At 41.2% G+C, this 12,408-nt stretch overlaps 1 protein-coding gene across 12 annotated transcripts in view; it reads right to left on the reverse strand.

Annotated features, from left to right (window-relative positions):
• Positions 1-11,440, reverse strand: part of slc4a5b (solute carrier family 4 member 5b) — a 32,712-nt gene extending 21,272 nt beyond the window's left edge. For 6 of the 12 annotated variants that reach the window (XR_010669038.1, XR_010669036.1, XR_010669037.1 and 3 more), the window contains exons 1-5: positions 11,233-11,440; positions 8,356-8,430; positions 6,767-6,985; positions 493-622; positions 104-264 (exon numbers count right to left, since the gene is read on the reverse strand). Coding sequence is in view for 9 of the 12 variants with exons in the window: in XM_065965830.1 (XP_065821902.1) it covers positions 104-264; positions 493-622; positions 6,767-6,985; positions 8,356-8,419 (574 nt within the window). In the remaining 3 variants the exon portion in view is untranslated. Of the gene's footprint in view, positions 1-103; positions 265-492; positions 623-3,644; positions 4,153-6,766; positions 6,986-8,355; positions 9,065-11,232 lie in introns of those variants that run through there. The other 6 variants (XM_065965827.1, XM_065965822.1, XM_065965824.1 and 3 more) reach the window with 5 other exon arrangements.
• Between the last annotated feature and the right edge of the window lie 968 nt (positions 11,441-12,408).

The raw sequence follows: 12,408 nt of genomic DNA on the forward strand, positions 1-12,408 counted from the left end.
TGATTGATAAACCATCTGCTGTCTGGACGATAGAAAATTAGGTCAATGAAAGGCCTTTTGAAATGTTTCAAGCACTATTGATTTGTAGAGTCGTCTGACTCACCCACTATCTGTGGCAGTGAGTAGCCTTCCAGGTCGAGCAGAATGCTTCCCGTCTGCAGACACGTCCTGAGCTCAAACAGGCTGTGCAGGGTCAGCGTGGAGACGTGAGGCTTGCTCCATCTCTCTCCTCCCTCCTCCACTTTCTCCTCAAACTTCACCCACCTGCAGAGATGATTAAAAACAGAATGAATGATTGATTTGTCCCATGTCCGGGGCGTCAAGCAGCAATTTAAAGTGTATCTTTAATCACATGTAGTGTTAAAATTCTGTCACTCAGCAGCCATAATCTCTCAACCCCCGACCCCTTAATCCTTTCAAAGGTGACCCCAAAATCCTAAATTAATGAAAGCTTTGAGGCCAGTACATTTGTGTGTATGTCTGTGTACATACCTCGCAGACTCTTTCCATTCCAACTCATCCCCCTCGTGTTGTAGTGTGTCCATCTCAGTGAATATTGTAGGTGTTGGGGTGTTGTCATCATCCCCCAGAATGTGGCGCAGTCGCTCTGCTGCAGGAGATACTGCAAAGAGAGGGCAAAGTGAGGAACGTTTAGCCATTAAATCCACATGTGAGCAAAAATCGGAGGCAAATTTTTTTCCAATAAGCTGGTCCAGTTGGCAAGATAACCAACAGCTCTGGTTTAGAATAACACAAAAGCACCAATCTGTTGCCTGTGATGGCCTCATTGATTGGAATGGTGGTTGCTCCACCACTTTGGTTCAGACTGAAATATCTCAACGACTGAAGCTTGGATTATCTTATTTGTGTTCCCCAGAGAGCAGATCAGTGTTCACATGTTCATTAAAACAGCCTGATATCTACCAGATGGAGAGGCTGAAACATTGCCTCTCCATCTGACAAGTGACCATTACATCCTTTTAGACAGACTAGGATAATCTATGGACGTTAAAGGAACCTCAATACGCTTGAATGAGAGAGCGTTGAAAGCTCTTTTTCCCTTTATGACAGTTGGGCACCAAAAAGAAGCATTATGGATGAAAGGTCATTTTTAAATGAAACGTTTAAAATCGGAATAGGAATGTGTTGACTCAATATCCATGGAGAGCTGTTTTAGTAAATCAGACATTATAAACAGGCCTTTACTAATCCAAAAGAATCACATCACTGTTTGTGAACAAGCAAATTAGCAGGTCAGATCATCTGATGAGGATCAGATATCTAATCAGGCGGCATCTTTTTCTAATTTCCCTCTGAGCGGATCGATGAACATTAACATCCAAACCTGGAGGCTCTGTTGACTCAGATCCTACCACTGTTTGTTTGCACGTGTGAATTAGCACAAGCAAGTAGTTATTAGTTTTGTACTTTCCAGTTTTCAAATCTTTCCCTTCTTTTTTACCCTAAATATTAAAAAAGAAAAAATAACACGAGCGCCTGAACGATCTCAGTGGACGCAGTTTCAACAAATGTCAAAAGAAAATCATGTGACTGTGATGCGCTTCCACTAACAGGACAATTATGTAATCTATGTTAACAGCACTATAATACAATACAATGTTCCATGGAGCTAACCACACTGTAGCTGTTTCCATCACTCTCTCTGCTCAGTCACATCAGGTCACATCACACTCGGAGGTCCGCTCCGAGAACATAGTCTCAGAACTTAAAGTCTTTCTGACCAGCCACTAGAGCCTCACAGTGGGAGGTCTTGATGTCTTATTTTGCATCATTTCAGACTATATTAGTTAAAAAAACAAACGCCCACATACAGGCCCTTGAGACAAGTTCTGTTGTTTTTAAACTTCCACTTTTTGGAGTCTAAATCATTGATAGGAACAGGGAGTTCTTGAATAGCTCCTGTAGCTACATGTGTGAAACCAACTGAAATGACTAAAATACTATTTCTGGAAACATTACAGAAAGGATCCCTAGATCAGCTGAGGATGTATACTAACCCAAAGAAAATGTCTCTTTTCAGCTGATTTTTAATTAGCTAATTACATGTGGGTCTGCTATTCCTTATGCAACGACAGTGTCCAATTTGTTTGTGAAATTGTCTGTGAGCTTTTTGTGTGTGTCGTTCTGTTCAAACTGTCCTGTAATTGTACATTTGTTTTATTATTATTTTTATTTTTTGTTAGTACCTGCTTTAGGACTACAGATTAAATTTTGCTTTTGTGCTAATTCTGGCATATTTACATGGATACTATTTTGTTGATATGTTGATTAATGTGCACTGTCCTAATTAAATAAATAAATGAAATTATTTAAAGCCGTTTACATCTTATTGTTCCCTGACACCAGTACGAGCTTTCTGCCACTCGCTGGCTGGAAGTGCAGTGGCTCCGCCCCCCGTGACATCACATGCATACCATAGACTGTAAATATCAACGGACGAAGCCTGAGTGACGTCAGCCATCTTTTACGGCAGGGGGCTCCGGAGGCTCATCAGCAGCAAACTGCCGTGATGGAAATCCTTTTTCTCAGCCTAACTTTCAGTTGACCTGGAGCTGAGGCGGATTTTAAGCCTCTTGATGAACCGTTACGTAATCAGACCTTTTTTTTTTTTACCAGGCTGTAAGCATAATTATAAACATAACTTAATTTATGCTGTAAAAACTGCTTTTTTTGGCTGTTGTGTGTGCGTGACTTCGAGGGTTCCCGGAGCTAGACTCAAGCGACACTCGACAAACTATCGGATTTTACACTTCAGCTTTCAAGACCTGAGGTTTCCACTTGGTGCATACCCTCTGTAATGTTGTCAAAAACATCTCACTCAGTTGCAAAAACAACACTCTTAATGGATGTACTCACACTTTGTCCTCGAGGATTAAATTGCAGGCATTGCAAGCCCGTTTCTTAGTTGCCAGTTAAATCAATCCAGTGAGCATCTTATCTTGTTTTTTTTATTACATAATAGTAATTAAGACCAAAAATATGTTTAAAAAAGGATTTAAGAAATACCTGATTTAGTGCTCATACGTTTAGATGGAAAGTACATAATTTTAGATATCAGTGAATGTCTTTCCATGATTGCTTGATTTTTAACCTAGACCATAACTTAATGTAGTTTAAAAATGTAAATAATGTTTCACATTTTGTTTCGCTGTCTCCCAAGTGTCTTAAAATTCAATGCTACTTTCAATTTATCACTATTATTTCCCACATCGGCTTCATGATCGGTTTAGCAAGATGTTTAAACAACACGGGGAATCCCAAAAATAACAAATGAACCCTCGTAAAATGTGATTTTCATTGGCATTCAAAATGGAATAGTTCATGGTATAAAAGTCGATGCAAAATAAGAATTGGTCATTTACGAGAAAAAGCTGATCCTTAAAATGTAATGTTTGATTTATTAGAATACTAATATAATAAGTAAAGATTATGGACATTGGCAATAGGTAAACAATGTTCATTTTCTCTTTTGCTAACAAAGTCAACAAAATAAAGTCAATGCAGTGACACCATAATTAAATCTATTTCCATAGTGACCTCAGCTTTTCCAACCTTTTCACTCAAATGGAGCACGTATCTGCCACTTTTCTCCCAGGCTTTTCCCAACTCGTAGTTTTGTTTACCTATTTGGGAACCAGGTAGGGTCCAACGGGACTCCCCAGGGTCCTGCATGGTCACTGGATCCTCTGACGTCAAAAAAAGTAACAGCCACTAGAAGAAGATCTTGTGATGTATTCAGGTCGACAAAAAAACAATGTTTGTAGCTTCCTGTCCTCTTGTTGAGGCCGAGTGTCCTTAGCTCTCCACCATGAGTGAAAAAATACACCTTCACCCCTTTCACATTCGTCTGCCCGACTTGTTTCTCCGCTTCGCTGATTTAAAGCTGACTTCTTTGAGTTTAATTCCACAGTGAGTTTTGTTATTTCAATTAGCCATGTATGATTTGTGTGGGAGTAGTCATCTAAGGGGTCAGACCTGCGCCATTCAATCAGTCTTCGGAAAAGCTGTGGCAAAAATCCACTGAAATCTCCAAAGCAGCAACGAGCCAGAGACTTTAAGAGGGTTGACACACACCACAGGGCCCTCTAGTACTCTCCTCCCAGAAGTCTATGCACATGTACACACACTCAGACTATACGACAAAAACACACAGCATGCAAGGAAAGCGAGGGCATCCTCTCCAACATAGCTCGTGCTTTCTTGCTCTGATGACCCCAACAGTCCCGCCCCCTAACTATTCACCTCAGACTTTGTGTTTGGTATGAAACCTAGCTGGAATATGCAATAGTTCAAAAGCATACCAAACACCAACAGCCACCCCAAATAACACACACACACATGCACACACAGCTTGGAGTTCCTCAGCTCTAATCAGCTTACAGGCTTCAGACTTCATGGCCCCCTGGGAACGCTGACCATGCTGCAAAATATTCATCACATACATGCACTTGCAACTTCAACCTTTATCAAACTCTTAATGGAAATGGACTCACGTTTTATCTGCCTATAAACATAAGTGTAGATAAAGGATGCCTATCAAATCCCCATCACAACCGTGTGTTCAGTTAATTTAGCTCTAAATAGGTTAAATATGTTTTATTCTGTAATCTTGAAGTTGAACTTGGCAGTTTATTTCTGCATCTCCAACTCTCAAACCCCAACACAGTTTCATCAGATGGCTATTCAAATCGTGTCTGGTTCTGTGATTTTCCTTGCCAATGTGACTTTGCTAAATGTTGCCAAATGCTGTGCTTGTGGTAGATTAATGATGGGTCTTTGTCAATAAAGAGCACAGTCTGGACCTACTCTTTCTGGATAACATTTGTTATGAAATGATGCAACACCAATTAAGATTGAATCATTGATTATGGCGACAGTGGAACACAGGAAAGCTAACATAAGCTTCCTTTATGTACACATTTTTAAAATGTTTAATGGAATTTCACCATGTTGGTTAAGCATGTTATCATTTTCTAATCAAGTTCAAACCAAAAATAAGCTCAGAAGTTGGAAAAACTAGAATTTTGACATTGTGAGGAAGTTTGCGCCAAAGAAACTGCAAACGTCTGTTATTCCAGAGCAAGGTGACAGCAGGATAAGCAAAGCAGTCGCTCTCATAAGCAGCATTTTGCACATGTGCTCCAGGCGTTTACCAAGGCACTAAAGTTCCATCAAATACATTTTCACACAAGTGTGTTCTGGGTCAAGAAACCTATAGAAATCCTAATGCATCCTAATCATACAAACACATCTCCTCAACCATAATTTATTTCAGTTGTGGAATATCAGCTCTACATTAAACTTCCACATGTCTAAGCTTCTTAGCTTGTCACTGATTCTCTGAAGCTAATTGCAGACACATTGCGAAACAACATATTTCAGGAGCTTTTAGTGTTTTAACTTTCTGACTTCCAAGGTTCATTCCTATGTGCAGGGGATGGAGTGTAGATTAACTGGTAAATTTAAAGCTTTGACTTGCAGCTCACCTCCCTTTACCACGAACGTCTGAGGCAATGACGACATTAATTCTGTTGAGTATCAATCCCTAATCTCATGCTATATTTCACTGTCGCTTGAGATCCTTAGATACTCAGAGTTCTCCACTTCAGGCTATAGCTGACTTTCAACCCTAGCAGGAAAACATGACCTCAGACTTGGAGGTACACCCTAAGCTGCAATCCCCTCCAGTGCCTGCATGGAGCCACAGTTTGATAACACCCAACTAAACCACAACACCTGCATGGAGCAGAGACGCAATTCTGACATCTTTAAGTGGACTTTCCCCATCCATCCATCAATCCCTAGCTGCACCAAGAGATGCTGACCTTGACCACCATAATCAATGTCAATGGACAACCCTTGTGGAGGCAATACAAATTGGTAACATGTTTGACATTGTCCCGAGGATACAGACCCAGCTCTCAGTTAATGCAATGGCCCCTGCACACAATACTACTGCATTAACCCCAAAATGACTCCCTTGTGATTCTTTTCAGGGTTTCATCAAAGTCTACAAAGGCAATCTCCCAAGACCTCGACCACGCATCAACCTCTGAAGGGTAGAAGAGTGATTCTCTGATAATTGCAGCATACCCTCTAGTCCCTTTTTTAAGTATTAGGGTCACCCTGGTCCCCCAAACCCCAATCACTGTCCTTGACGACTTTTTTTAAGATTTATTTTTGGGCTTATTTGCCTTTATTGGATAGGACAGTGGATAGAGATGTAATACCAGGGAGAGAGAGAGAGAGTAGGGACATGTGGGAAAGGAGCCTCAGGCCGGTCTCAATCCTGTGCCGCCCCCTCGGAGGACTATAGCCTCCTTACATAGGGAACAACCTAACCACTAGGCCATCTGCGCCCTATCCTTGATGTCTATAGATCAGTGAAGAAGCATGTCAGCCAAAACAGCCCAACATTGTCTGTTGCATCTCAGGGGGATTTCACCAAACACTGGGACTTTCCCTCCAACTACCTAAGAGATCTCTGTCAAGTACAAGGCCATCCATCAATCTTTAAACTTTGACTTCACAGATGATGACAGTTTTACCCAGTTTTAAAAAAACCTAAACCATGAATAGTTGTTGAGATATTTGAATTAAATCAAGAAACATCAGCCTTGTGCTTGACCATCAAAATCATCAGGATTTATTGTCTGAGAACCACGCCTGTCTGTCAAAGCTATTAGCTGGCTGACATTTATAACTTCTGAATAATCTAGTAAGTCACTTTGTCTGCTCGTCTAACCTGAGAGGTCGGAGTGCTCCTGAGGCTCTGTGCTGCCCTCGTCGTCGTCAGAGTGCTCTTCTCTGTCCTGGTAGTATCCCCTGTGCGAGTGTTCACGGTGTGTGTGGCGGTCATAGTGTGTGTGCCGTGTGTCCCGCTCGGCATCACTGACATGGGAATGATGTCTGCGCCTTTTCCGTCTGTGGGTGACTGGAACACCGATGTAGACAGGCTGGCCCTCTGTGAGAGAGAGACGGGTAGAGAACATGTAAGTGCCAGATCAATACAGGGACAGATTCTGAAGGCACAGATGATCAATGTGGTGATATTATTTCAAAACAGTGTTGATGTAGCTTCAAGCTAAGAGAACATGTGAATTACGTTGACTGTATTTAATAAATAGAAAGCAATTTGCTTTGATGAAAACATTTTTTGATGTTTTGATAATCAGCGTAAAGTCTGATCAGTATGGCTTCTGAGCAACTTAAATAACCAATATATCAAACCACAGCTCAGTAGTAATAATTTATTTCAGTCACAAGAAAAAAACAAAAACATTTTGATCGAAAAGGTGTAGGCTGAAGCTTTAGCTTATTACACCTACCCTTATTACAAATCTTATTATTTAAGACACGACTAGTTTGGTTAAAAAAAAAAAAAACATATCAGAACAAAAATTTGTTCCAAGAATTTCTTTCAAAACAAAACAAATGAAACAAACAAAAAAACAAAACAGAAGTCACACTCACAAAAAATAATCAAACCGACCTGTTAAACACCATTTTTTTAAGCAGTTGGGAGCAGGTGCATTTCCAGCACAGTTGTATGTTTTGTCCCTGTTTGAAGAGAGAACCTGTGGCTCATCTCTCCTCAAACACGATGTGAGATTTTGTGATTTAAACATGACTTGAGACGGCAGTAGCTCAGTCTTGAGGGATTTGGGTTTAGATCCAGGGGATCCCTCGCTGAAGTCCCGATAACGACCAAGGATTTAATTGCCAGTTTACTGCCAAGGTGCCAATGAGCAGATGAATGAATCCCCAACTGTTTGTACCATTTTACCAATCCCTGTACAACCCCCTCACTCTAACATCTCTTTGAAAATGCATGTCTATAGGTTCTGCTTGTGTGCATTATTTATGTGTATATTGAGACAATATTTCTGTAGCCTTTCTCACAATAACAGTCAAAAGTTAAACTTCCCCTTGGTGTTTGATAACATTCACAATATCTCAAAGATAATATTGCAGCAGTTTCAAACTGCTAACCATAAAATCCCCTTCAACAAACCCGAGATATTTATCTGGTGAACATTTCTCAGCATATGTTAGGAACAGATTATATCCATCTTCATGTCAAGAACTATGCAAGACAATCAACAAATCAACTAGCTTTAGTAAGCTCAGCATTCAGATTTTACACTAAGGGAATTCCCCAAAATGTTGAACTCAAATGTTAGGATTTCCTTTCAGGTTTAAGATTCGGGATTCCAGTTAACAGCGTGTAACAGCGAGTAGTATCACTTTGTAATAAAAATCAATTTCAACACTAGAAACAAAGGGCTTTTGAAGGACTCCCAGGCAGCTGCCATCTTTGCTCTGTTTTCTCACCTTCTTCATCATCGTAGCGCCTGTGACCTCTACTTCTCCCTCGCTGCCAGTCATGATGATCCATCCTGAAACAGACTTGCAGACGAGAGAAGTTAACGGTGGAAAAAGAGAAGTTCTTTAATCGGCCTGGTTTTCTCTGTTGGTGGACATTTTCTCGGGTTGGTCAGGGAATCCTCCTGGCCTTACAGTGACTCCATGCAAGCATCTGTACCACATGGCAACACATGTGCAGCAGCAACTTCAGCAGATCAATGGGTGATAAGAGGAAAACTCAATGGAAAACCCAAGTAGCCCTTCAGGGCCGGACCGCTGCAGCTCCAACCACAGAAACCAAAGGAAATAGGTAGCATTCAAACTAAACTTTCCATGAACACATTTATAAAGTTTTCACTCGACATCCTCAGCTTCCACATTTCTGTTACAGCTGAGGAAAGTATGAATGATTATGAGTAATCTAAGCCGATTTTATACCACCAGAAAATAATGATATTTATCACTGTTTCTCTGCTCAGTCAACACCCGGACATATTCTTCATCGGGCTCACATGCTTTTTTTTTGTTTTGCTTTGCACTCATTATGCACGTTTCTCTTCCTACAACTGATTTGGGGGAGTTTTCTAGGCTGATCAATAAATGTCATTTCTGATTGCTAAGTAGTCCCTGAAGCCTGATCAGTGACTGTGAAGGTCGGTCACATGAGTGCAGTCATGCACACACACAGGCACACACACACACACACACACACACACACACACACACACACACACACACACACACACACACAGGCATGACAACACGTACACAGTAATGAGAACTACCAAGCCAGTTGATCATTTCAGAGTAAAAGTTTTTAGGACGTGTTGGTCGGCTCCGTCCTGTCCCCTCAAAATTATGTTGAAGCTCTTGTCAAATATCGTTTGAGAAAAAATAATATAATTGCAAAGAAGACCGGGTAAGACATTCAGTAACCTCGCCAATCACCTCGTTACTAATTACTGTGTGTTGATGAATCGACATCTCTGCTCCTTAATGTTTGAAGAGCTTTTGCTATTTTTTTCAATAATGCGAGGATGATAACGCTCTGTTGGCAATGAACGTGAACTGTGACATCACATCTGGTATGTTGGTCCAGGTCATGATCGTGTTTCAAAGTGTTCTCTGGTTCTGTTAAACGAGTCGCCCTAATGCTGAATCTAGGGAGACACACACACACACACACACACACACACACACACACACACACACACACACAGCGTTCTTCTAAATTATTCCACTGAATTAGAATCTGGGCCCGTCCATGCCCCACAGTTACCCGCCCAGGCAGCGGCCTGTTCACCTCTGAAAGGGAACAAGCAATCGATCTCAGCCTCGGTCTCTGGCTCGTGAATTTGCATTGGGGAGAAGCCAACATCCTCTTGTCGATAAAATGTTGAGGGATCTGCACTTGCCAGAAAAAAAAGTGGCCAGCACAATTTCAACATTTTTCTGGAGGGGTTGTTGCCTTTATTTTGACAGGACAGCTTGAGATTAAAAAAAAATAAAAAAAACATAGGAGGAGAGAGTGGAAATAAAATGCACCAAATAGTGTACAGGTCGGGAATTGAACCTGCGACCAGTGCAACGAGGACTGTAGCCCCTGTTCATGCGGTGCCTGCTTTAACCAAGACTTAGGAAAAGAGCAGCAGAAACCCAAAAAAAGTTACTAATTCATTTCCCCAATACAGAGATCTTGTGTAACATCAGATATCAACAGTGGTGATTCTGGATTCTGTTGGGACCCGAGGGACCCGAGGGACCGCTCCAACCAACGTTCATTGCCAACTTTGCACATTTTAGCCCCTTCTGTGGTTTAAACTTTGTCATCATCGGGGGGGGGGGGGTCTTGCCTGTTTAGTAAAAGGTCCTATTGGATATCAAAGCAGGTCTTCTATGAACGCAGACTCGATGTCCTGTCGTCAAAACCTTCACACGTCAAGTTCACAAGCGTTTAAAAAAACTCCCTTTTGCACTATTTAAGTCTGAAATAGGACGAGAGAAAATATGAAGTCAGGCTGTGCAATATGTCGCATTGAAGGCAGCGAGCAGCGTTGAACTGCTCGTCTAACAACGATGATTGACGCTCATATTTTAGATATGTAAAATAAATCTTTTTTAATGAAATAGCAGTTTCATTAACTTCAGTTGATTTAAGCAACACGATGTATTTATCCATTTTATAGACACTGGAGTGAAATTATCTCAGACTCCTGACGGATTCTGATTTTCAAACTACGACTAAATAAACTGTTCTGTAAAACCTGCATGGAAATTTTTTTTCAAAGTCGTCCACTTCCTTTCTTTATTCATCGTCATAATCTCGTTTTAGTTCAATTACAACGTGGAAACATTAACAAATCGAGCACATTTACAAAACAACCAGAGCTGACCAAAGTGCACCACAGACAGTAAGATAACATTCATAGACTAAATCAAAGCAAAATAAAGAAACACAAAAATTCAACCTTTAGGACCACGGGAAGCTAAACGGTGGAACGGTGAATCTAAAGAAGGGGAACACTTTCGCTGCAGAAACTTTAAACTCGACCGATGACCAACCAGGAGTCGCTGGTCTGAGGACCTGAGCGCTCTGGGTAGGGAGGCGTTCAGATGTGTTTAAAATGAGTTCTGCTAAAGTCCATCCTGATGCCTCTCTATTGGGCACAATTCCATAAAAATACCTCAGTAGCTTCTGTTAACAAAATACTTCATGTGAAAAGGAGATAAACGATCAAACACGTTGGAATCAGAGAGACTCAAATCATTATCAAAAGAACATAGAAATAGACCAGGCAGAGTCAAACTGACATCGTTATAAAAAGAGATGAATGTCTGTCTTACCTGATGTTGAGGACGAAGAGACGAAAACCAAAGTCGAGGAAGTTAATTTCTGATTACAGTTGATTTACAGAATACAACAAAAACTCAAAATAACAGATTTAAAACTGTTGCCTTTGTAATCTGTGGTTCAGAATCCTGCAGACCAACGAGCCGCGCTCAGGGACTCGACATCAGGGTATCGACAAGCTGAGTATTGGCTTCCGGATGTGGTTGGACTGTCACTTTACTTTCTGTGTGTGTGTGTGTGTGTGTGTGTGTGTGTGTGGGATGGGGGGTTGGGTGTGTGTGGAGTAAATGTGTGATTGGTGTTGGGCATCCATTCACATTTTCCCCAGGCTTTGAGTTAGAGAAAACTATCGATGCTAATCAGATGTACAGAGTTACAAACTGCTTTCACTCCCCCTGTTTGTACTTTCAGTTAAATGTTGAGATACTTCAACTGACCTTTGCAGTATTTTACAGTATTTTAAATTCCATTTCATCTGAAGAGACATGCAGTAAATCATACTTCACTGTTTTGATTTAACCGTCCAGTTTTAGTCTTTTGGATGCAAAAAAAAGTGGTTTTCCATTAACAGATCTACAATCCTGCAGTCCAGTTAGCAGGAGTCTGTAGGGACTGGGATTTGGGATCCGGAGGGTTGCTGGTTGAAGTCTTGCTGCAGACCAGTTCTGGAAATTGGATCGGCAACTGCTCACTCTGACCAGCTGCGCCGCCAGGTCCTCCGGGCCCCATGAAAAGATATCACATTGGGCCCAAACTAACCCTGGAGAATTTCTGTAACCACACCTCCATCACACAAACGACCCATTCGAACAACTAGGGTTTGTTTTACACCCTGAAAATGGGAGATAAGTAATCACTGTAAAATTTCCTCATATTTTAAAAGTAATTTAAATTTTGTAAAGCATCTTTTATTACCATTTCCAGCAGTGTTGTTTTACTTTTTCACTCACAACAATTAATGTTCAAAAGGCTTTTACTGTCTAAAAGCTCATTATGGCCTCCCCCCCCCCCCCCCCCCACCCTGGGTAGTCAGTCCCACTTTTACCCCCACTACGACGCCCCTGACTCTGACACCTCTCCATCAGCAGAGTGCAGAGGATCCTGTTTGTGCATGTGTGTGTGTGTTTCAGTAGTGTGTGTAGCAAGTCTCAATAAAAGTAATTTCCCCC

The sequence above is a fragment of the Labrus bergylta genome, chromosome 17 (genome assembly GCF_963930695.1).
Source record: "Labrus bergylta chromosome 17, fLabBer1.1, whole genome shotgun sequence".
Classification (NCBI taxonomy): Eukaryota; Metazoa; Chordata; class Actinopteri; order Labriformes; family Labridae; genus Labrus; species Labrus bergylta.